This window comes from Erinaceus europaeus, chromosome 17 (genome assembly GCF_950295315.1).
Source record: "Erinaceus europaeus chromosome 17, mEriEur2.1, whole genome shotgun sequence".
NCBI classification, from domain to species: domain Eukaryota; kingdom Metazoa; phylum Chordata; class Mammalia; order Eulipotyphla; family Erinaceidae; genus Erinaceus; species Erinaceus europaeus.
Window position 1 is genome coordinate 9,750,546 of NC_080178.1, and position 25,891 is coordinate 9,776,436.

The window sequence follows — 25,891 nt, forward strand, 5'->3', positions numbered from 1 at the left end:
AGAGGAGGGGAAGACAGAGAAGGGGAGAGAAAGATAGACACCTGCAGACCTGCTTCACCACCTGTGAAGTGACTCCCCTGCAGGTGGGGAGCCAGGGGCTCGAACCAGGATCCTTACGCCAGTCCCTGCGCTTTGTGCCACATGCGGTTAACCCACTGTGCCACTGCCCGACCCCACATCTCTATATTTTTAAAATCATTTTAACCAGAGCATTGCTGAGCTCTGGCTTATGGTGGTACCAGGATTGAACCTGGGCCCTCAGAGTCTCAGGCATGAGCTTCTATTATACTAGTTCCACGTGCGCATATATATCGTTGTATATTGGGTATATGCTGAGGCCTGACCCCCTCCCCTCACAGAAAGAACTTATCTTGCTGCAACAGACTGAAGGTGACATGCTGGAAACAAGGAGACCCCCTCACTCCTACAGGAAAATCTTATCTTACTACTGCACCGGACACATCCCACCAGAATAGATCCCCTGAGCCAAGACCCTTTATGAGGCTCAGAACAGCCTTTCCTGCCTGTGACAGGCTCCTCAGCTCCCCCTAGCTGGTCCCTCTCACTCCCCCACCACCAGGGCTCCTAAGCTCCCCACCCCCACCCCAGCTTCTTTTTCTGGGCTTCTTCAGCTCTCTCCTGATGACTACTACACTGAGACTGAGACGTGCCTTTGTCTCCACACCTGACTCTACTTGCCTCATGTCTATCTCACAGTCTCTAATACATGTAATTAACAGGCAAAGCAAAATACCCAATGGCACTTTAAGCTAATTTCCTTGCACCGGGGATAGTCTAAACCAGGGAAACCTTGACTAGAGTTCATTTGACTTGCCCTTCTGACTACTAAAATGTACTCAGTCTGATCCTTCACCTGATTCAGGTGAGAGGCTGATGTGTTACAGAGGAATGTGGTCACACCATTGAGATGGTTCATCAGGTACAAGCGGAAACTCCTTTGGAAAGAGAACTTGAAAATGGTTGAATAGAAACAAAACAAATGTGGGAGACAAGCAGAGTCTGATATCTTCCCCAGGCTCTTAGTGCATGACCCCTGAGCAACTGAATCTTTCTGCTTCAGTTTTGCAGAAAGTTGAAAAGGTACTTCTAGTGGGTGTTCAACTCAGACTCCTTCTACAGTGCCTGGGATGCAGCAGTTAGGCCATGAGGTTTGCATTCGTTTGAATCTTGTTTTGTGTTGACTATTTGTTTAAGAGAAATAAGTTGTAGGGGGTCAGGTGGTATTGCAGCAGATTAAGCGGACATGGCACAAAGAACAAGGACTAGCACAAGAATCCCAATTCTAGGTCCAGCTCCCCACCTGCAGGGGAGTCACTTCATGGGTGATAAAGCAGGTATGCAGATGTCTATCTTTCTCTCCTCCTCTCTGTCTCCCCTCCTCTCTCGATTTCCCTTTGTCCTATCCAACAACAACAACAGCAATGACAACAACAATAATAATGACAACAAAGTGGGAAAAAAATGGCCTCCAGGAGCAGTGGATTCATAATGCAGGCACCAAGCCCCAGCAGTAACCCTGGCAGCAAAAAAAGAAAAAGAAAAAAGAAACAAGTTGTTAAGAAAGACTGTCTTCTGGATAGCTGGGTCCTTAAGAAGAGACGGGGCTTAATATGCTCTAGAATTCTAAGACTCTATGACTCAATGTCTGTGGTTCTGAGGTTCTAGGACTGAGGGTAGCAAATGCTGAGGGCTCAACCCTAAGGACTCTATGCGAGACTAAATGGAAGACCCTAACTCTGGCTGCAATGTCCACGCACTCATTCATCCAGTAGTTGTGCCACTGAATCGATCATGGAGTCCTCATCCATGGCCAAGAGATCCAACCGTGTCATCAACATCCATCCCAATGAGGCAGTCATAACCGCATTTCCCTACGAACCTCAGAGCTCTTTGCTGGATTTCCTGAAGGGGGAGCCAAGAGTCTTAGGGGTAAGTCAGCTCCCAGCCTTGGTTCTTCTCAGAAAGCTGAAAAAGAAGTCCTTTCTCCAAGTATGTCTGCAGCATTTACTTCAGGAAGGAGGCTGATGCCCTCTCCTCTACCTTTCACTAGCAATACGTCCTTCTGGGTTGATGGTAGGGGTGTCTGTATGTGTTATGCTCAGAGGTTCGAGTCCCAATCTCACACAAAGAAGACCAGAATCACATGCAATAGCAAGAGCCTTTATTAGCAAGCTTAAGCTTGGGCCACTGACACCTTTCCATGCAAGGGGAGAGTCTGCGATGACCCTGAACATTCTTCATCTCCGCTTTTTATTATGTGGAACAAGGAACAGCTGGTTTTGGTTTAATGGTCTCTAACCTCCACAGTATGGTTTGCTTGTACAGGTAGTCAGATTATCAGTAGAAGAGTCAGTGGGTAACTAACAATAGAATTTCCCTAGATGTTTTATTTATTTATTTATTACTGGATAGAGACAGAGTGAAATTGAGAGGGGAGGCAGAGATAGAGAGGAAGAGAGACAGAGAGACACCTGCAACCTCGCTTTACCACTCATGAAGTTTTCCCCCTGCAGATGGGGACCAAAGGCTTGAACCTGGGCCCTTGCACATTTTAATGTGAGCACTCAACCAGGTGCACTACTGCCTGCTCCCACTTCTCTAGATTTTAATAGAAAAGAGAAATCAGTTCCTATTTGGAAACACATAGAGCTTGCCTCCTGCCTTAGAAATATGTCTGAGTCAGTCTCTCTCTCTCTCTAACTCTGAGAAATAAATTATTTAACTGTAAATGAATAACTCTTCTAACTCTGAGAGAAAAGCATAGGGTTGTTAAATGATGAGTTGCAGTACTCCTTGAGTCCTAGCCAAGGGGCTACAGGAAACTTGACTGTCTCTCCAAATATCTTATTGAAATGATCACCTTAGAGCATGGTGGGACTTCCTTTGGAGCTAAAAGGTGATCGATCAGAGGAGAGGTTAAAATTTCCTTTGCCCTGAGAGTTCTCTGAAAACTTTAATCAAAGGTTCTGTTGTGAGCCATGATGCAGAATACATCTTTAATGAAACAAATCCAATTACAAATAAGACTAAGGCAAATATAAACCTATGGGACTATATCAAATTAAAAAGCTTCTTCACAGCAAAAGAAACCACTACCAAAACCAAGAGACCCCTCACAGAATGGGAGATCTTTAGTTGCTATAGTAAAAGGAGTTGATTTCTGGATTTCAATTTCTTCTAGCTTAGTGTTTGCATAGAGGAATGCCACTGACTTTTGAATGTTAATTTTGTAGCCTGACACCTTACTGTATTGCCTGATGATTTCCAAAAGCTTCTTGCTGGATTCCTTAGGTTTTTCTGCGTATACTATCATGTCATCAGCAAATAGGGAGAGTTTGACTTCTTCTCTTCCAATCTGTATCCCTTTAATTCCTTGCTCCTGCCTGATTGCTATGGCAAGAACTTCCAACACTATGTTGAATAGTAATGGTGATCATGGGCAGCCCTGTCTAGTACCTGATCTGAGTGGAAATGCTTCCAGTTTTTCACCATTGAGTATGATGTTGGCTTTAGGTTTGCTATATATATTCCACTATCTTCAGGAATTTTCCACCAATTCCCATTTTTTGTAGTGTTTTGATCATAAAGGGATGTTGGATTTTGTCAAAGGCTTTCTCTGCATCTATTGATATGATCATGTGGTTTTTGGTCTTGCTTTTGTTGATGTGGTGGATCACGTTGATTGATTTACATATATTAAACCAACCTTGCATCCCTGGGATAAACCCCACTTGGTCATGATGAACAATCTTTTTAATATACTGCTGTATCCAGTTGGCTAGAATTTTGCTCAGTATTTTAGCATCTATGTTCATCAGAGATATTGGTCTTTAGTTTTCTTTTTTGGTTGTGTCCCTGTCTACTTTTGATATCAGAGTGATGTTGGCTTCGTAGAAGCTGGCATGGAGTATTCTAGTGTCTTCAATCTTCTGGAAGACTTTTAAAAGTAGAGGTATTAGTTCTTCTTTGAAAGTTTTGTAGAATTCATTTGTAAAACCATCTGGTCCAGGACTTTTATTTTAGGGGAGATTTTTGATAAGTGTTTCAATTTCATTAGCTGTGATGGGCCTGTTCATGTGATCCACTTCCTCTTTACTTAGTTTTGGAAGTCGGTAGGTATCTAGGAAATCGTCCATTTCTTCCAGGTTCTGTAGCTTGGTGGCATATAGTTGTTCATAGAAGCCTCGCATGATATGTTGAATTTCTGCGGTGTCTGTTGTGATATCTCCTCTTTCATTTTGTGTCTGATTTATTTTGGGTCTTCTCCCTTTTTTGTTTTGTGAGTCTGGCTAAAGGTTTGTCGATTTTGTTCACTCTTTCGAAGAACCAACATTTACTTTCGTTGATCTTTTGTATGGTTTTCTTATTCTCAATGTTACTGATTTCTGCCTTATCTTTAGTGATTTCTGTCCTTCTGGTTGCTTTAGGGTTCCTTTGTTCTTCTTCTTCTAGGTCTTTAAGATGTGCAATCAGGCTGTTTACTTGTGCTTTTTCTTGTTTCCTAATGTGTGCTTGTATAGCTATGAATTTCCCCATCAGTGCTGCCTTAGCTGTGTCCCAAATATTTTGATAGCTTGTGTCTTCATTTTCATTGAACTCTCGAAACATTTTGATTTCTTCCTTTATTTCCTCTTTGACCCAGTGGTTGTTAAGAAGTGTACTGTTGAACTTCCACATTTTGGGACTAATCTTTTATTGATTGTTAAGTGTTAGTTTAATTCCACTGTGGTCTGAGAAAATGCTTGAGATGATTTCAATGCTCTTGAATTTGCTGTCTCTGTGGCCTAATATATGGTCTACCCTTGAGAATGACCCATGTGGATTTGAGTAAAATGTGTATTCCAATTTCTTGGGATGAATGACTCTGAAAATGTCCAATAGTTTTAGTTTATCTATCTCTTCATTTAGCTCCCTTATGCCTTTATTGATTTTCTGGCTGGATGATCTGTCAAGTTGAGAGAGTGGGGTGTTGAAATCCTCTACTATGACTGTGTTGCTGTTAATATATTGCTATAGCTCTTTCAATAGATGTTTGATGTATTTAGATGGCTTCTCATTGGGTGCATAGATGTTAATAATTGTTAAGTCCTCTTGACTGACTGATCCTCTAAGCATTAAGTAGTGTCCATTCCTTTTTTAATCTTATCTATTTTAAAGTCTATCGTGTCAGATATGAGAATAGCTATCCCTGCCCTTTTTTGTGGGCCATTTGGCTTGTATGATAGTTTTCCATCCTTTCACTTTAAGTCTGTGTTTGTCTTGTTGAGTTAGGTGGGTTTCCTGTAGACAGCATACTGTTGGGTTGTATTTTCTGATCCATCTTCCTACTCTGTGTCTTTTAATAGGTGAATTCAGGCCATTGACATTTATTGATATCAAAGATTGAAGATATTTTAATGCTATTCTTGTAGAGTTTTAGAGTGTTTGATATATGTCCTATTTATGATGGTCTGACTGTTTATAGAAGACCTTTCAGAACTTCTTTCAGGGCAGGCTTGGTGATAGTTGATTCTTTCAACTATTGCTTGTCTGGGAAGGTTTTGATGCCTCCATCTAGTCTGAATAACAGTCTAGCAGGATACAGTATTCTTGGTTAAAAGCCTTTCTGACTGAGCACTCGATAGATATCTTCTGGCCTATAGTGTTTGTGTGGAGAAGTCTGCTGCTAATCTTATGGGTTTTCCTCTGTAGGTGACTCTTTGTTTTTCTCTTGCAGCCTTCAGAATCCTTTCTGTATCCTTTTCCTTTCCATTCCAAATAAGGTGTGTCTTGGTGTCTTTAAGTCTGGGTTAATTCTGTTTGGGACCCTCTGGGCTTCTTGAATCTTTATGTCTTTGATGTTGTCTAGACTAGAGAAGTTTTCAGCTATTATGGCCTGTTTTCAGCTATTATCGTCCCCTCCCTCTCTTTCTTCCTCTGGTAAGCCAATAATGCGTATATTGTTTCTTTTGAAGTCATCCAATAGGTCTCTGTTGTTGTTTTCAGCATCTGCTAATCTCTTTTTGAGATCTCTTACTTCTTTTTTAGTTGTCTCTAATTCATCCTCGATCTTGCTAGTTCTGTCTTCAGCCTCATTGATTCTATTCTCTCTACCCTCTACTGTTTTCTGGAGTTCATCTATTTTGTTACCCTGTTCTGATACTGTTTTAGCTTGTTCAGCTAGTTGTGTTCTTAGCTCAGCTATTTCAGCTTTCAGCTCTCTAATAACCTTGAGATAGTCAGTGTTTTCTTCCAGAGTCTCATATATTGTTCGTGTTTTTCTGATTACAATTCTTTCAAACTCTTTACTCACTCCTGTGATTATTTCCCTAGCTAATGTTTGGATGTTGAACTCATTATTTTGTGCTTCACCCTTTGGTGGGCTTTTAGCTGGACTGTTGTCTTTTTTTTTTTTTATTTAAGAAAGGATTAATTAACAAAACCATAGGGTAGGAGGGGTACAACTCCACACAATTCCCACCGCCCAATCTCCATATCCCACCCCCTTCCCCGATAGCTTTCCCATTCTCTATCCCTCTGGGAGCATGGGCCCAGGGTCATTGAGGGTTGCAGAAGGTAGAAGGTCTGGCTTCTGTAATTGCTTCCTCGCTGAACATGGGCGTTGACTGGTCGGTCCATACTCCCAGTCTGCCTCTCTCTTTCCCTAGTAGGATGGGTCTCTGGGGAAGCTGAGCTCCAGGACACATTGGTGGTGTCTTCAATCCAGGGAAGTCTGGCCGGCATCCTGATGATACCTGGAACCTGGTGACTGAAAAGAGAGTTAACATACAAAGCCAAACAAATTGTTGAGCAATCATGGACCCAAAGCTTGGAAAAGTGGAGAGGAAGTATTAGGGAGGTACTCACTGCAAACTCTAGTATACTTCTGCTTTCTTACTTTGGTGCCATACTCCAAACTCAGTCAATTTCTGCTTTGCGTTTCTACTTCTTTTTTTTTTTTTTTACATGCATAACATTCCCCAGATTCCCATTTAGCAATACAACCCCCACTATTTCATTCATCATTTTTCATGGACCTGTATTCTCCCCACCCACCCACCCACCCCAGAGTCTTTTACTTTGGTGTAATACTGGACTGTTGTCTTGGTTCGTTTCTCCAATATTTCTTCTTCTTGGTTTACCCATCTTATATATTATGTTATGAGTTCCCACTCAGTAATTTTCAAATTACTGATCACTATTTCCTGGATTGACTTGTGTCTAAGTAAGGTAATTAAAGGGTTCACAGTGGTGGAAGTTTAACAGTTGTTTCAATAAGATTTTAATCCCTGAGTTGGAGCTCAGTGATTTAAAAGCCTTTTTTTTTTTCTTCTCTGTAGGCTATGGGAGCCTGAGGGCTTCTAAACTATAAGTAGACTTCTTAGCTTAATCACTGACTCCTGACCAAGAGATAAGGCAGGGTGTGGCAGAGATAGTCCAGTGGTTATGCAAAGAGACTTTCACAGCCCCTCAGCTATGCCACCGAGGTATAGGTCTTCTCCTGAGTTTCCTGGTTAGATCTCTGTCCCCCCGTGTCCCTCCCTGCCACTGCTCCAGATTCTGAGGGCAGTAGCAATGGAGACTCAGGGTTGTACTTGGTGAGTCTCCGGGGAGTCCTCTCCTCCCTTCAGCTGTCCCCTTGTTGGTGGAGCAGACTGGAGGTGGTGTCTCAGCTGATAAACCGCCAGACTGTTACCAGGCACTTAGTCTCTCCCTAGGCTCCTCTCTGTCACCAGCCACATGTGTCTGCACTTACCAGTGATTTGGTGGGTTCCTGTAGTCATTCTAGTCCTGTCTTGTTTTGGTCCCAGGTGGTCTCCTTTGGTATTCCTAGTTCAGCTTTCCTGTTCTTTATCCCTCTAGAAGCATGGGCCAAGGGACATTATGGGGTGCAGAAGGTGGAAGGTCTGGCTTCTTTAATTGCTTCCCTGCTGAACATGGGCGTTGACAGGTCGATCCATACTCCCAGCCTGTCTCTCTTTTTCCCTGGTGGAGTGGAGCTCTGGGGAAGTGGGGCTCCAGGACACATTGATGGGGTCAAAAGGGGAGGAGAGATGGGGGGGAGAGAGAGAGAGCAGGAGAGAGGTACCTGCAGACTGGCTTTGCCACTTGTGAAGTGAAGTACCCCCCCATAATTGGGGAGCCAGGGGGCTTGAACTTTAATCTTTGTGAGGGTCCTTGTGCTTCACACTATTTGTACTTAACTGGATGTACCACCACCCAGTCTTCTGGACTCCATCTCAGTACCAGAGTGAAATCACTACTTGTAGTATGCTGCCACACACACACAAAAAAAAAAAAAGTGGCCTGAGGAGAAAAGCTCAGAATGTTAAAAGGGAAAACTCATGTTCAAGAGTAACCACTGACCCTTCAAGGCCACCTGAATTTCCTCTTCCTGGAGACTCCTAACAGGCAGATATGCCCCCCCCCCCCACTTCCTCTCTCCCCTATCTGGCCATCCAGAGAATGAGAGAGGAGACAGGACTTTTTTCCCAGCTTCTCAGTCCTAGACCAGTAAATCCTATCATTATTTTTTTCTTTAGGAAAGTGGGCTGAACCTTGATTCCAAAATCATATATTTAGTGTGTGTGTGTGTGTGTGTGTGTGTGTGTGTGTGTGTGTGTGTGTGTCAGAGAATAAAATCAAGACCCAAATGGACTTTAGACCTAGGAAGGAGATGCCAAGAGATCGAGGAGCTGGGTAAACCTTTTGTCATTGTTGCGATTGATAGGAAAAGAGAGCAAGAGGAGCCAGGCAGTGGTGCACCCAGTTAAGTACACATAATACAAAGAGCTGCACAAGGATCCAGGTTCAAGCCCCCGGCTCCTCAGGGCTGAAGCTTCACAAGCAAAGAAGCAGGTCTGCAGATGTCCATTTTTTTCTGGCCCTCTCTATCTTCCCCTCCTCTCTCAATTTCTCTCCATCCTATTCAATAACCAAAAAGAAAGAAGAAAAACAGCCACCTGAGCAGTGGATTCATAGTGCTAGCACCAAGCCCCAGTGATAACCCTAGAAGCAATATACAGAAAAGTAGAAAGAGTGAAAGAGACCACAAAACAGAAGCTTCCTCCCGTGTATATGGGGGGGGGGGGGGGAATGGGAGCGGTGCTGGCTTGAACCTGGATAGGTGGCACACATAGCAAAGCAAGCAAGCACATTTTCTGGTCCAGATTAGGTATAACATAACTCCAGGAATTAATATGTATGTCTGGAACCAAAATGAAGTCTCAGAGACTCAAATTCCACCCTCTTCTTGATGGCTAAAGTCCTTGCTACAGAAGGACATCTTGAACTTCCTTCACCTCTGGTGAGAATTAGAAGGGGGAACAGTCACAAGGGGGAAAAACTCAGACTCTGGTTAAGCACACACATTACAGTTCACAAGGACCCAGGGTTCAAGTCCCTGGTCCCCACCTGCAGGTGTCTGTCTATCTCACTCACTATCTCCCCTTCCCCTCTCAATTTCTCTCCATCTATCCAATACTAAATAAATAAATAAATAAGAAAAAATATATTAAGGTAAAGAAAAGCAAAACCCAGGCCCCAGCTTTCTAGTCTTTCCCCATCTCCAACAATATAAATAGCAGCCATGCCCAGGAGGAACCGGTCTTAATTAAATCCTAAAAGTTCCCTGGTCTGAGAGGGCCTAATAAAGCAGGTGTTCCCTTGTAGCAAATGTGTGATGGGTCAGGCGGTGATGCTCCCAGCTGAGCGCACATGTTACCATCAGGGACCAGGGTTCGAGCCCCTGCACTCCACCTGCAGAGAGGGAAGCTTCACAAGAAGTGAAGCTGATCTGCATGTATCTCTCTTTGTCTTTCCCTCTCTCTCCCTCCCCTGTGAATTTCTATCTAATAAAAAAGAAAGGAAGAAAGAAAGAGAGAAAGAAAGAAAGAAGGAAAGAAAGAAAAGAAGAAAGGAAGAAAGAAAGAAAAATGGACAGATGGTACCAGGAGTGATGGGTTTCTAGTGCCAACACACAAGCCCTAGAAATAACCCTGGTCACAAAAATTATGTACTTAATTACTATGACAAAATTGGCTTCTGAGATAAAAAAAAACTTGTACAGCTTCAAGGCTGTATACTACAGAACGAAGAATATACAGAGGTGACTAGTTTGTAGTCTCTGCCCTCCAGAATCTTGTAATACATGGTGTAGAGTCAAACGTGAGAGTCAAGGAGTGGGGGAGGTTGAGGGGCAGAAAAGGAGAGTAAGCAGCAAAAAGATAAGAGTTAACAAAATGTGGAAGCAACCCAGGTGTCCAACCACAGATGAGTGGCTGAGAAAGTTGTGGTCTATATGCACAACGGAATACGACTCAGCTATCAAGAATGATGACTTCACCTTCTTCGCCTCGTCTGGGATGGAGCTTGAAGGAAGCATGGGAAGGGACATCATCAGAAAGAGAAGGATGAATATGGGATGATCCCACTCATGGATACCAGTTGAGAGATAAGAACAGAAAGGAAAAGAACAAAGCAGAACTTGGACTGGGCTTGGGGTACCGCGCCAGAGTAAAGGACTCTGACACAGTGTGTGGTGTGTGTGTGTGTGTGCGCGTGTGTGTGTGTGCGTGTGCGTGTGCGTGTGCGTGTGTGTGTGTCTGTGTGTGTGGGCAAGGGGGAGATGCCTTTTCAGATCCTGGTGCAAGATGGAGAAGGACCTAGGCTGGCATGAGAGTGTTTTGCAGAAAACTAAGAGATTTTACAAATGTACCATCAACTCAATTTACTGTAAACCATTAATCCCCTCAATAAAAATTTTCTTTAAAAAAAAAAAAGGCAGTTAAGGGATGAGAAACCTTAAGGATCCAAGCACAAGCAATGAGCAAAGATACAACCAGTGTTCTGAAAGCCTGGTCGTGGTTGGTAAACGAAAGAGGAAGCTATTCGAAGGGAGGGAAGTGTAGCATGATCACAGTGAGGTGCCCAAGGGACTGGGGACACTCCAAAGAGACTGGGGAATCTTGTGACTTTGCACATACTTCTTTCTTCACAGACTCTCCAGGTCATGCTAGCTCTGATCATGGTGGGCATCGGAACTATATTTGCATTTAATTTCTTCAAATTCTCCCAGAAATTCCCCCTCGTCTTCACCTCAGGATATCCATTCTGGGGACCTTTTATTGTAAGTACTTCAGGGATGCTGAAGATTGGTGTGTGTTGCTGTGAGTCTGAAGACAATGGATCTCATTAAAATGGTCCCCAAGGACACTGAACGGTCAGACCCTCCCGTGTCAAGAGAAGTGACTCCTTTTGGTCATAGCACTACCATCATTATGGTCACAGCTCCTCTTAGGTTCACAGGGTTTTGTAAGCTCCCGGAGTCCTGTGTTGTACATTTTGTTGCTTTTGACTGTCAGTCTGAGAGATGAGATAGACAGACATCCTATAACTTTTGCAAATAGAGACAACTGAGTTTGAGGGTAGGTATTGATTCAAACATATCCAGCTAGCTCTTATAGAAGTCATATTCTTGTATCTTTTTATTGGTTTAATTATGAACAAGTTCATTGGATAAGAGGGGTACAATTCCACACAGTTCCCACCACCAGAGTTCTCCACCCCATCCCCTCCATTGGAAGCTTTCCTATTCTTTATCCCTCTGGGAGTATGGACTCGGGGTCACTATGGGGTGCAGAAGGTGGAAGGTCTGGCTACTGTTATTGCTTCTCCACTGAACATGGGTGTTGACAGGTCGATGCATACTCCCAGCCTGTCTCTCTCTTTCCCTAGTGGGGCAGGGCTCTGGAGAGGTGGGGTTCCAGGACATATTGGTGAGACTCTCATGTCTTAAGAATTTTAAGATGATGATTATGGTTCAAGTTTAAGATCATTTTGGAGATATGCTTCTTATCCCCAGAGATTACATGTCACTCACTAGTTACATGTCACTCACTAGTTACTGATAAAGTTATATATATAATTCTTAGAACAGTGTTATTTTTATTGAAGTCCCACAGTCTTGGCTCTTAATCTTGTGCCATGATACTGAAGGGTAGACTCGTTTGTTTTTCTAATTAAATAGCACACACTCACGAGGACAAGAATATTATCTGTTTTGGCTGCTGCCAACTTCTCAGAACCTGGAGTCATGTTTAATGCATACCAGGCTTGAATGAACAGGTGAATGAGCAATTGGATGAAATAAAGGATAAATGAGATACCTTTTTGACAATTCACATATTTTTCTAGAACCAGCTTTCCATACCAACCAGTGATGTTTCCATTTTCCAAATATATTTACTAGATTTCACTGTTCACAAAATCTAAAATAAATGGGGGGGGCAGGAGGCAGCACACCGGGTTAAAAGCACATCCTACTAAGTGCAAGACCCACGCAAGGATCCTGGTTCAATCCTGCAGTTCCCCACCTGCAGGGGGATCACTTTGCAAGCAGTGAAGCAGGTCTGCAGGTGTTTATCTTTCCTCCTCTCCATCTTCCCCTCCTCTCTCAATTTCTCTCTGTCCTATCCAACAATAACAACAAAATGGGAAAGAAAAAAAAAAAAGATGGCCACCTGGAGCAGTGGATGCATAGTACAGGCACCAAGCCCCAGTAATAACCTTGAAGGCAAAAAAAAAAAAAAATCTAAAATCAATAGCAGATACAATTTTCATACCACAGTGAAGCAAATAAAACAGAGCAGTGCTCCACTTCCCCATTTCTCAGCAGAGTTTCTTCAGAGTGACTCTTTGTGGTCTGCACACATAAATTACAGCAGGGTTCTGACATACTGTGTCCTATTCATTTTCTTCATTTGTTTGATATTGATTTGCATACATTTCAGGAGAGTCTACCTCACCTCCTGTTAAATCTTCCGCTCCCAATCAAAGATAGTACATTAAAATTAGTGTGCAGCTCACAAAATTCACTCTTGGTTGGATATCTGTTTACTGCTGTTCTTAGTGTAAGATGGGGTTTGCCAACTAACATGAAGACTAGACTAGAAAGGTGAGATTCTTAGAGGACAGGGAACTGCTTTGCACTTGCTGCTCACTGAGGGGGAGGGGAGAGAAAGCACTGCCTGGCCAAGACAAAGTAGGAACCAAGGGCTTGGTGTGGGAGAGAGCACAATAAAAGGCAAGCAATGACTTTCTAATGTGGTACGAAATGTAGCTGCCACCCAGAGGTGGCTAAGGAAGCAGAGCACAGGACTTGCATGCATGAAGTGCCAGGTTCGATCCCCAGCACTACATAAATGAGAACAGAAATTCTGTGTTCTCTTGTTCTCTATCTATTTATCTTCTCATAGAAATAATTTCTCTATTTCAAATGTCACCAAAGTAGTAAACTGGAACCAGATCATGCCAGCCCAGTGATCATACTAAGGATGTAAAACTTTTTTTTTAATGTTTGATTTACTTTAATGAGGGAGAGAGAGAGCTACTGATCTCTGGCTTATGACAGTATTAGGGGTTAAACTTGGGACATCAGAACCTCAGGCATGGAATACTTTTGCAGAACCATTATGCTGTCTCTCCAAGCCTAGAATGTAAAAAACATCAAGGTGCAAGTAAGAGGAGTCCTCTGAATCCACGGCAAATAGCCACTGTCCAGTGGTGAGCCCATCCAGCGCAGCTACTGCCCACATGAGTGCCTACTCCTTTCTCCCAAGTGGAAAGACTTGATGACCTGGGGGAATTCATCAGCATACAGATTACAGTGACCTCTCCAAAGACAATTCTAGCAGCAAGTGGCCCGACACAGCACCTATAACCTGCTAACTTTATTCTCTCTTATTCTTCACAGTTTATTATTACAGGATGCTTCTCATCAACCAAAAAGAAAATCACCTATCTGGTAAGTCGTCTTTGCGATGCATCCTTCCATGGGTTCTCTACCGCTCCCAGTGGCCTGTTTTCCCTTTTTTATTTGATAGATCAGAAATAAATGGAGAGGAGACAGGGAGATAAGAGAGACACCCGCAGCACTGTTTCACTGCTGGCGAAGCTTGCCTCCTGCAAGTGGGGGTTGGGAGCTCAAACCCCAGGTCCTTGTACATAACATGTGCACTCAGCAAGATGCACCACCATCTGGCCTCAACTTAATAGTTTTCTTTTTTTTTTGCCTCCAGGGTTATCACTGGGGCTTGGTGCCTGCACTATGAATCCACTACTCCTGGAGACTATTTTTCCCTTTTTTTTTTTGCCCTTGTTGTTGCACTTGTTGTAGTTGTTATTGTTGTCATAGCTCTTGTTGTTGTTGTTGTTATTGGATAGGAGAGAGAGAAATGGAGAGAGGAGGGGAAGACAGAGAGGGGGAGAGAAAGACAGACACCTGCAGACCTGCTTCACCGCCTGTGAAGTGACTCCCTGCAGGTGGGCAGCTGGGGCTCAAACTGGAATCATTACACCGGTCCTTGAGCTTTGCGCCATGTGTGCTTAACCCGTTGTGCTACCACCCTTTTGTTTTGTTTTATTTTAATGTCAGAGAGAGGGACTGATTTTCCGATTCCACTTCCGGAGGTATGGCTAAGGAGTAGCAGCAACTGCAGTTTGCTCTCCCTGATCAACTAAGAGTAGCAAAGATAATCACGTGAGAAAGCAACAAGACGGGACTAGAATTACTTTGGGAACCCTCCATGCAAGGGATGAGTGAAAATACATGTGGCTCATGGACAGAGAGGGGCTCAAGGAGAGATTCCTGGGGCTAAAAGTCCATACCTATGCGGGAGTGGCTGGTACCAGTCTGCCAGTTGACCAGTGGTGCACCACCTCTGGTCTGAGTTTTATCAACAAAAAGACTGTGGAGAGAGATTTTTCCAATGCACTGTTCAGCTCTGGTTTATGGTGGTGCTGGGGATTGAACCTGGGGCCTTAGAGCTTTGGGCATAGGAATCTTTTTTGCATAACCATTACGCTGTCTCCACAGCCCTCAATAATTCTTAATTAGTAGGTAAGTCCCACTCCCCACACCCCAAGAATATCTGACACTGCCTAAAGAGGTTTTCAGTTGTTACAGCTGAACATGGTGGTTTGGGAGGTGGCACAGTGGACAGACTGGTGGACTCTAAAACATGAGGTCCCTGGTTCAATCCCTGACAGTGCTTGTACCAGAGTGATACTCTAGTTCCCTTTCCTCTCTCCTCCTATCATTAAAAATAAAATCTTAAAAAGGGGGGGGGGAGTCAGGCGGTAGTGCAGCGGGTTAAGCAAACGTGGCATAAAGTGCAAGAACTTGCCTAAGGATCCCAGTTCAAGTCCCCAGCTCCCCACCTGCAGGGGAGTCGCTTTGCAGGCAGTGAAGCAGGTCTGCAGGGGTCTATCTTTCTCTCCCCCTTTCTGTCTTCCCCTCCTCTCTCCATTTCTCTCTGTCCTATCCAACAGCAACATCAATAATAACTACAACAATAAAACAAGGACAACAAAAGGGAATGAATAAATAAATATTAAATTTTTTTAAAACAAAAATGTGAATGTGGATATAGAACTCTAGCAGTCTATTGTTGGACTTATCTTTCATATCTCCCATGGCCTAATGCATGTCTGACTTCACTGGTACACAATATTGATATTTATTAAAATAAATGAATAATTAGGTGACATCACTCTCATTTTTAAAGATAGACATTGAGTACGCCACCGGATGGAAAAATTCATTCCAGAGGGTCATCTGTCAATTTTCTTTTCAAAGCACAAAGTATTTCTTTTCATTTTTTATGTGAATTTATTTCAACTTAAGTTAGTTGATATAATACTCATTATAATATTATAAGAAAATAGGAATATTTTCTGCCTCTAGTTATCTCTCTCTCTCTCTCTCTACACACACACACACACACACACACACACACACACACACACTAAGAGAGTGAGAATACAGTTCACCCACTATAGAAGGTGAACCATTACACAAAATACAAGTTTCTACTTAAACCCAACCTCCCTCACCTCCTTCCTATTCCTTCCAATAACCACCATAGCTTTCACAGAATCTAAGAGTCAGTTTTATTCCTATTACTTTTGCAAGTTTGTTTTCTTTGATCTATAGCCCACCTAGGATTAGCAACACCTGGTGGTTTCCTTTGATTCTTTTTTTTTTGTCCTCCTGGGCTATCGCTGGGGGGCTCATTGCCGGCACTACGAATCCACTGCTCCTGGTGGCCATTTTTTTAATAGGCTGGGACAGGCAGAAATTGAGAAAGGGGGGGAAAAGAGAGGGGGAGAGAAAAGACATCAGCAAACCTGCTTTACCGCTTATGAAGCAAACCCCCACAAATGGGGCACCGGAGACTCGAACTGGGTTCCTTGTGCGGGTCCTTGTGCAGGTCCTTGTGCTTCATACTATGTGCGCTTAACCTGGTGCACTGCCACTCAGCCCCCTTCCTTTGATTCTTTACTTATAACTACTATAGTTATATCTGTCATAACTACTATAGTTATAGCTGTCATAACTAGTTATATCTGTCCACTGAAACCCAAGTTCATCCTTTCTAGTGGCTGAGTAGTGCTTCATTAAGTATTGGTCCAAAACCTTCCATATCTAATCATCTATTGGTGAGTATGTAGGCTGATTTCCAAATGTTGGATAGAATAGTGCAGCTATGAACATAATCATAATGTTACATACACCTTTTCTAATCAGTGTGTGTGTGGGTGTGTGTGTGTATGTGCGCACACACGCACCCCCTCTGGATATCTGTCAAGAAGTATTATTGTAAAACCATAATATATTTCCATTTTTAATTTTTAAGGACTCTCCATGCCATTTCCACAGGGAGGGCACCAGTTTATAATCCCACCAACAGTGGGTCAGAATTCCTTTCCTGGGGAGTCGGGCGGTAGTGCAGCGGGTTAAGCGCATGTGGCACAAAGCTCAAGGACCAGTGTAAGGATCCCGGTTCGAGCCCCCTGGCTCCCCACCTGCAGGGGAGTCGCTTCACAGCTGGTGAAGCAGGTCTGCAGGTGTCTGTCTTTCTCTCCACTCTCTGTCTTCCCCTCCTCTCTCCATTTCTCTCTGTCCTATCCAACAACGACAACATCAATAATAACTACAACAACAAGGGCAACAAAAAGGAATAAATATTTTTTTAAAAAAAGAATTCCTTTCCTATCCTCCCTATCAAGTTCAGAGCATTTCTTATAAGGACTTTCTGTTTGTTTGTTTGTTTGTTTGTTTGACTTGACCTTTAATTGCTATTATCTCAAACTATTTTCCAGGAACCTTTTGTCATGATCATGAATATGCTCAGTTCCTTGACTGCAACAGCTGGGATTGCTTTGACCATCATCAGCTTTAAATATCAGTACATGTACTGCCAGGCACCTTCCCTTGAGGGAATCTGTGTGATAGGCAGAATCCTTTTCAATGTAAGTGGTCTTATTCCAGATGGCGTATCTTCACTTTCTCATTAACAGTGATTGAGAGGTTGTGATTCACCATTTTTGATTCAATCACTGAAGTTGTGTCACCATTTAACTGTTAAGAAACATATTGTAAGGAGTGGGGCGGTAGCGCAGCAGGTTAAGCGCATGTGGCGCAAAGTGCAAGGACATGGGTAAGGATCCTGGTTCGAGCCCTTGGCTCCCCACCTGTAGGGGAGTCGCTTCACAGGTGGTGAAGCAGGTCTGCAAGTGTCTATCTTTCTCTCCCCGTCTTCCTTCCTCTCTCCATTTCTCTCTGTCCTATCCAACAACGACGACATCAATAACAACAATAATAACTACAACAAGAAGAAAAAAACAAGGGCAATAAAAGGGGATAAATAACACTTTAAAAAAAGAAAGAGAAAAGAAACATATGGGGGGGGGCGCTAGCACAGTAGCACATGGCGCAAAGCACAAGGACCAGAGTCCAGCCCCCAGCACCCCACCAGCAGGGGGGGGTTGCTTCACAAGAGGTAAAGCAGGTCTGCAGGTGTCTATCTTTCTGTCCCTCTGTCTTCCCCTCCTCTCTCGATTTCTCTCTGTCCTATCCAGCAACAACAGCAGCAATGCAACAATAACAACAGCAAGGGCAACAAAAATGGTAAAAATGGCCTTCACAAGCAGTGGATTTGTAGTACAGGCACCAAGCCCCAACAATAACCTTGGAGACAAAAAGAAAAAGAAAGAAAGAAACATATTGTAGGGTGATGCTTAAGATGACTTAGGAGCTGTAGTGTGTGGATGTGAATCTTGGTTTTGAATCTTAAACACTTGTAATCTGGGAGCTAGGGAGACGGCACAGCAGGTTAAACACACATATTACAATGTGCAAGGACCCAGGTTCAAGCCCCGGTCCTCACCTGCAAGAGGAAAGCTTCATGAGTGGTGAAACAGGGCTGCAGGTATCTCTCTGTCTCTGTCCCTCTCTATACCCCCCTTCCTCTCTATTTCTGGCTATCTCTATCAAATAAATAATGATAATAAAATTTTAAATAAAAAACAACTTGTAATCTTAGCCTATCGGTTTATCTTTTCCTTAGTTTTCCCCCTGTGTAACATGGAAATAATACCTCTCACACTAGAGTGGGGGTGGATGGTGGTGCAACTGGTTAAATGCAAGTCACCATGCATACTAGACTATTGTGGGGACCACAAAGATTACAACACTACTGTAAATAGTCTGTAACTATTCAGGGGGGGGAGGGAGGGTGGTGGTGCACCTGTTTGAATACACACAAGGACCCTTGTTCAAGCCCTTTCTATCTTAACCCTTAATATGACATTATTTTTATATGTACCAACAAATTCGAAAGTCATTTCCCTCTAACTTCCCAAGCAAACCCTGAGTTTTCATGCTATTACAACTGGCCACATTTTGAAGACTGTTGGCCAGAAAATTCTAAGAAGAAAAATCAATCATTTCAATATGATTCCATCACTGATGCTTCTGGGAACATCTAAAAATACAGGTTTCCCCAGTCACTGGTCATAGAGCAGAATATAAGTGTCCTTGGCTTAGACTTATAAAGTGGCACAAGTTCCAGTCCAACATTGTATGATTCTATCGTCTTTCGCAGGGAATTTTGTCTGTCTTACTGATCATCACCATAGCAGAGCTTAGCCTCTCTATTTCCATCGCTGCCTTTAGAAGCAAGTGTTGGACACGGTCAAATGAGGTGCGTCCATATCATGTCCTTGTTTCTATCAATGTCTACGGGGGCACCCCAATGTTTTCAGGTATTTGTGAGCATGGTGGTATTTTCTGGGGTTGACCTAAACTTTTACAGCTCAGGAAAGTGAAGGTGTGTGTGTCAGGGCCTCATGTCAGGCCAAAGGGGCAGGCTTGGAGGGCTGAGGGAGGATGGTTCAGGATGGGTGAGGTCCTTAGTATGTGAAACCATCCATGGTGGAGCAGTGGAGCAGAAAAGAGCGAGAGGGAGAGAAAGAGAGAGAGAAAGAGAGAGAGAGAGAGAGAGAGAGAGACCACTGGACTACTAGCTAACTCCTGCTTGCTAGCTCCCATTTACTTCTGTTCCAGTTGGCTGACATAAGATGCATTACATCATGTACATCAGGTGTACAGAGTGTGGTATGCAAAACACGGGCTGTAGGTCAAAGCTAAACATGGGCTCTGAGTCAGGGTGTATCCGTATCCCCACAGTGTGGGGTAAGTTGCAAACTGAAAGCTCACACCACCCTGTGAGTCATGTATACTTCCTTTCTTGGTTTTATCTGCTATCGACAGCCATCCCTACTTGGATGCAACTGCTTATCTACCAGAGAAAAATATATGCGAGATCAGATTTCATGGGAACTCAAATTGCTATAGCCTGGCTGCATGAGAGAGGAGAAGAAGAATGTTTAAATACTAACACTATATATAGTAATCATTATAGCTTATATCGACTCAAAGGTCACTGCGTCTGTCAATGCTACTGTCACTTCGTACCAACTTGACCTTAACAAGACTATGAAGACACTCTTAGTTTAATTACAAAAAAAAAAAAGTGTCACTTTGGTGTTATGAGACATCAGGGTTCTGATTCAAGTAATTTTGCATGGTTGTGGGGTCAAGCAGCTCATGAAGATTCCAGGTGTTCCAACAAAGGTTTTGAAACCCTGATTAATCTGACACTTGTTTTTTTTTTTAATCCACCATTTATTCACAGCTTTTGGACACTTCTTTTTTTTTAATATTTTATTTTATTTATTTATTCCCTTTTGTTGCCCTTGTTGTTTTATTGTTGTAGTTATTATTGTTGTCGTTGTTGGATAGGATAGAGAGAAATGGAGGGAGGAGGGGAAGACAGAGAGGGGGAGAGAAAGATAGACACCTGCAGACCTGCTTCACCGCCTGTGAAGCGACTCCCCTGCAGGTGGGGAGCCGGGGTTTGAACTGGGATCCTTATGCCGGTCCTTGTGCTTTGCGCCACCTGCGCTTAACCCGCTGCGCTACAGCCCGACTCCCAGCTTTTGGACACTTCTTGACTCTCCTTCCACACATTCCACACTGTCTTAATTTCTGTAGCTCTAGCGTAATTCCTTCTCCTTGTGGTGAAATATATGTGAACTGCTATTTACCTTCAGTCATTTGCAGGCATGAAAATGAGAAGCTTTAAATGCAATCATAATGATTTGCAATCTTCAACATTATTTATACCCATGTTTTCATCATCTCTAGTCAAACATAAAACAGTAACTTCTCCCTCCCCTCAACCCACCACAAGAACTACTATTGTACTTTCCATCTCTGTTTATTTTCTGCTATCAACTCCTTCTTCTAGATAATACATAAAAGAGGAATGATATACTTACTATCTGTATATCGAGCTATTAGCAGATTCAGTTCTGTTGGGAGCCCTCTTCCTGGTTCATAGTCATTTTCTTACTGTGTCCTCAAACACTAAGAGGTTTAGGAGAGTCCTTTAGAATTCCTTTTATAGGGGTGTGAATCCCATTTGTAAAGTTCTAACCACCATGACCTAACCAGTCAACAAAGGCTACCCTCCAAATGCACAGGAGGAGTCCTTAAGTCCCCACGTGAGTTTGAAAGAATACAAACACATACTAATATACATCTAACAGTGCCTACTTGTCTGCCATCACACTATTCTGTAATCGTTTATTTTTCTAAATATTTATTTATTTCTTCCCTTTTGTCGCTCTTGTTGTTTATTGTTGTAGTGATTATTGATATCATTGTTGTTGGATAGGGCAGAGAGATGTGGAAAGAGGAAGGGAAGACAAAGAGGGGGATAAAAGAAGAGATACCTGCAGACCTAGCGACTCCCCTGCAGGTGGGGAGCCGGGGGTTCGGACTGGGACCCTTATGCTGGTCCTTGAGCTTTGCGCCACCTGCGCTTGACCCGCTGTGCTACTGCCCGACTCCCAACCATTTATTTTTTGTACCTACTTTCCACTCTTCTATCTAAACTTTGAATTCTATCTTACTTCATCTTACTTTTGGCCTGAAAGATTCTTATCACCTATCAAAATATAGATCAAATACTACGACCTCTTTTGTAAAGCATTGCTTGACTCAGAATTAAGGTACATAAGACATTTGGAATCGGTTTCTATAATGACATCTGATAAATAATAGCTATTCTCTATTTGTGTACTGGTCTACCTAGAATTGAAAGCTCTCTGTAGATGAAACCCACAACTAATTATCTTTGATCTCCAGGATCTAATTCATCTAGAAGGTGATCAATAATCATAACTGAGTATATGAACACTGAATAGATGGTTTAAAATATCTTAAAAGCTTTATATTTGTATGGGAAGAATGGTTCAGGTCATATAAAGCATTCCCACATGCAATACTGAGATGACACAAAGTAATAATTTGACCAAAATGAATGAAAATGCAGCTTTTGTTTTCTGCCCCCTTGTTCATACACATTTCTTACACTGAAGCAAGGCAAATAATAATAATAATAATAATAATAATAATTTGGGGCTACAAAGAGGGAGAATACATCAAGATTCTTGTTGTATTAATGCTTCCCCTACTCCTTGGTTTTACAGATTGTGTTCTTCTTGCCTATGGACGTGACCCCAGAGAGTGAACTTGAACACATTGCAGAAGAAAATGCTATAATACAATTTGAACTTCAAGAGGAGTCTTCCAACGATGAAACAACTGCAAATGTACAACCTGTTTTCATCGGAGGCTATACTTTCTACAAGCTGAGAGTCTCAAAAGGGTCTCTGGCTTACCAACAGTCAGAAAGGAAATACAGCAATAATTACCCATTCTCTTCTATATATATGCAAGATGAACAACAGAAAAGAGCCTATCAAACTTCAACACAGTATGAAGATGTAAATGTGGCGAAAAATTTGGTCATCATACCAGAGATGCCATCCACAGATGTAAACACTGAACCATCAGCAAATGAAACCCTTTATGCTGCTGTTGTAACTCCCCCTGTGATACAAAACCAAATCCTAGAAGCCTTGCCCTTGTCACTCCACGATCTTCCAGCCCAGGATGAACCATCTCAGTCTCTGCAGTCTGAGTCCCATACTGATAAGTCCTCTGGCCTATCTAATGACAAGCCAGAGCAAGAAACACCCTCGCAAGATATAACAGACCAAGACATATTTTCCCAGGCCCAACTTCTGCCAATACCAAGCGAGTTACTTGGCCAATCATTCCACTCTGCACTGTCCCAAACTCAGCAACCATCCAAATCCTTATTTGCCCAGGCTATACAGACCCTTCTTACTAAAAAACACCAGGAACAACAAACCTCAGAGGCTTCCATCTTCCAAATTGTCCATTCTCTAATTGAACAACACCCAGCTCAGCAAAGCTCAGAAGCCTCAAGCATGCAGGGTGTTCAGTACCTACATCAACACCACCAAGAGGAGCAATTCTCAGAAGTCTTCCAGGCTTCACAGTTTCTTGATGATCGTCTAGATTCTCAGAACTTGGAATCTGCCACTGTGCAGGCTGAGCGGTCATGTGACAAGCAACATCTAGATCAGCAAGGCCCGGAAGATGCATCGCCCCACAATATACAGTCTCTTAATGAACAACAGGTAGGCCAGCAGTTCTCAAAGTTCTGCAAGATCCGGACTATCCAGTATCTTAACAGACTGCAGATGGACCATCAAGCCTTGGAAGCTTCAAAACTCAAGCATGCACAGTATCTCCATAAGCAACAGGTAAACCAGCAGTCTTCAGAAGCTTCAAAACTCCAGAGTGCACAGTATCTTAGTAAGCAGCAGACGGACCAACAGTCTTTGGAAACTTCAAAACTCCAGAGTGCACAGTATCTTAGTAAACAGCAGATGGACCAACAGTCTTTGGAAACTTCAAAACTCCAGAGTGCACAGTATCTTAGTAAACAGCAGACGGACCAGCAGTCTTTGGAAACTTCAAAACTCCAAAACGTGCAGTATCTTACTAAGCAGCAGACGGACCAGCAATCTTTGGAAGCCTCAAATCTCCAGGTTGTACAACAAGTAGGCCAACAATCTTTGGAAGCCTCAAATCTCCAGGCTCTGCAGTGTCTTAATATGCAACAAGTAGATCAGCAGTCTTTGGAAGCCTCAAATCTCCAGGCTGTCAACAGACAACTACTCGAGCAACAGTTCTTGGATAATAATCAACAAATGCAACAGAGAAGCCAGCCATCTATACATTTGTTATATCAAGACATGCAGTCAGAAGTCATGCTAATGACTGAAGAGTGGCAAAGTAAAAAGGAACTGCACAGCAAGAAATCCTCAAAGTGGCATTTCTCCGATGAACAACATAAAGCTTTGCAATCTCTAAAACAGAAATCCACAGAGCTGAAAACCCATGAGAAGTCATTCTCAAAGAGGAAATCCATAGATGAGCAAATCAAAGGCTGGCTGTCCCCAAAGAAGCACTCCAAAGACAAGCACTCCCAGACAAAGCAACTCACACAACAGCCCCCGGACAAACAAACTGAAGCTCAATGGGCCCAAATAAAGCAGAGCCTAAATCAAAAATCCTCAAGCAGGCAAGGTGAAGACCAACAGGGACAAGATGATAAGAGAGAGGAACACTTCTCAAAAGAACAGTCAACGGGTGCACAAAATCAAAATCAATTAGAAGTCCCAAAGCTTAAAGATCTCTACCAAGTCGTACAAGCTCTGTCTCGACACCAAAGTCAGGAATTACAAAACAGTTCTCTTCAAGAGACTCAGAATCAAGCTGAGGCTCCAAAAGACCTTGAACCTGAAAGTGTCCAGACACAACTTGTGCAAGTCGACAAGAGTAAGACAGTGTTTGCATCGAAGAGTGCCCAAACAGAAGATATACAAACAAACAACAACAGACCGGCCCTTCAATCCACAAGTGTCCAAAAGGAAGCCAGACTAACTGATATGAGGCAAGCAAGAGTTATCCAACCACAAGTTATCCAACCACGTAAGTTGAAGTGTAAGTTTCAGAACTCAGCTGAGCCGCAATTAGAAGAAACAAAGTTAGATTTTCATAGTTCATGTCAAAGCTTAGTGCCTGACTCGTACCCCACTTGCTTGTCTGTTGCAGATTCTGACCACGAATTACACTTCAACATTTCATCTTGCTCAGCAGCAGACAACGAAGACCAGGACTCTGTCTCCTGTTTCCCAATAGAAGAAGAGCAGTCTGAGGACAGTAACTAACATGGAAATCTACCCAAATACCATACTGCTACCAACATGGAAACACATTAAAAAAAAAAAGTGATCTCCTTTGATCTATGTTCTCAAGTGTGATTGCTACCTTCTCCACTCACAAGAAAATGAAACCATGCAGAGAACTCAAAAGAATTTGCCTTGCATTAAAATGACAGCAAATGTTAAGAAAATATCAGAACTTTCTGGAGAGGGGGTGACATTTAATTCACATTCAACACTCTGCTATCTATCAAGATTAGCGTTTCAATTCATGACTACCAGTTCATCTTACAATTGAATACGCAAAGAAACAGCTTTTCTTTTCCCCCTATGGTGCCAGTATGTCTTGCCTCCTCTTCTGTGCATGATAGGGATTCACTAACTCAACCAGGAAGGGCTCAATAAACAAAAGAATCAGCAAGGAATAAAACGTAATCACACAAGTCCTTTGGTGTTGCTATTTCTAATCCTCCTACCTCCAAATCTGTGCTGAGTCTGTACTCTTTGTCCAATTATTAATGATGTGGAGAGGAATACAGAATTGATGTCTGCAGGCAGAATATAGCATATCTACATAGGTAGTGGAGATGCAGATATCAGAATAGAATGAATGACAGACAGTAATACTATCTTCCTTCTAACTTTGCAACACTTAAGACGTATCATTTTACCCTTCATCCTTCAGGCTTTATGTATTTAAAAATATTTATTCATTATAAAATAGGGAATGAAAAAGGAGGGAGAGAAAGAGAGTGCTGCTCAGCTCTGGCACAGGGGTGATATTGGGGCCTGAATCTGGGACCTCTGGGGTCTCAGGCATGGTATGTTGGTAATCCAGTAGGCTGAACTATTTCCCCAAACATACATATATATATAAATTTTCTTTCTCGGATTCTTTGAAACATTTGAAGTTAATGATCCTTTCTTTCTGCAAACTTTATCACCTTTGTACTGTTTGTTCTGCTGGCTTTTTAAGTTCCTATTTCAAATATACTGAAAAGAGAATTCCAGGGTTCTCTTGAACATTTTTTCAAGCTTTTAGAAAAATGTATGTTATTTTTATTTAAATAATTGACTTAAAAAATTATAAGATAACAGGAGTATAATTCTGTACCGCTCCCACCACCAGAGTTCCATGTCCCCATTCACTCTAGTGGAAACCGCAGTGGTTCTCCAAAGGTCACAGATAAGGGTTTGATTATTATTTCTATGCTTATATATATTTGCCTGTTTCTTCTATGGCCCTGCATTTTCTTCCTTTCTCACACCTTCACTTATTACTACTTCTGAATGTCCTTTCCTTTGTTTTTTTTTTTTTTTTCCTCTTCTCTTTCCTGGTCCTGACAGAATGGGAGTTCAGAGCCCCCTGGTCTTCTTG

The 25,891-nt window shown here is 42.6% G+C and overlaps 1 protein-coding gene across 3 annotated transcripts; it reads left to right on the forward strand.

Moving 5' to 3' along the window:
• The first annotated feature begins 1,341 nt into the window (after positions 1–1,341).
• On the forward strand, positions 1,342–24,956 carry MS4A14 (membrane spanning 4-domains A14). 3 transcript variants are annotated; one of them, XM_060176261.1, is made up of 7 exons: positions 1,342–1,950; positions 11,000–11,128; positions 13,754–13,804; positions 17,164–17,313; positions 18,948–19,046; positions 21,901–24,292; positions 24,404–24,956. In XM_060176261.1, the coding sequence occupies exons 1-7, from the start codon at positions 1,813–1,815 to the stop codon at positions 24,517–24,519; spliced, it is 3,075 nt and encodes a 1,024-aa protein (XP_060032244.1). In that variant the 5' UTR covers positions 1,342–1,812; the 3' UTR covers positions 24,520–24,956. The 3 variants fall into 3 exon arrangements, with proteins under 3 accessions (XP_060032244.1, XP_060032243.1, XP_060032245.1); XM_060176262.1 differs by having other exon boundaries at positions 1,344–1,950; positions 21,901–24,280; XM_060176260.1 differs by having other exon boundaries at positions 21,901–24,956.
• Positions 24,957–25,891: the final 935 nt, after the last annotated feature.

Bases quoted from the DNA above. Each gene is read 5' to 3' on its own strand.
- MS4A14 (XM_060176260.1), top strand. From the start codon at position 1,813: ATGGAGTCCTCATCCATGGCCAAGAGATCCAACCGTGTCATCAACATC. The intron at 13,805-17,163 runs GTAAGTCGTCTT...ACTATTTTCCAG, and splicing joins AAAAGAAAATCACCTATCTG to GAACCTTTTGTCATGATCAT. The intron at 19,047-21,900 runs GTGCGTCCATAT...TTGGTTTTACAG, and splicing joins GTTGGACACGGTCAAATGAG to ATTGTGTTCTTCTTGCCTAT.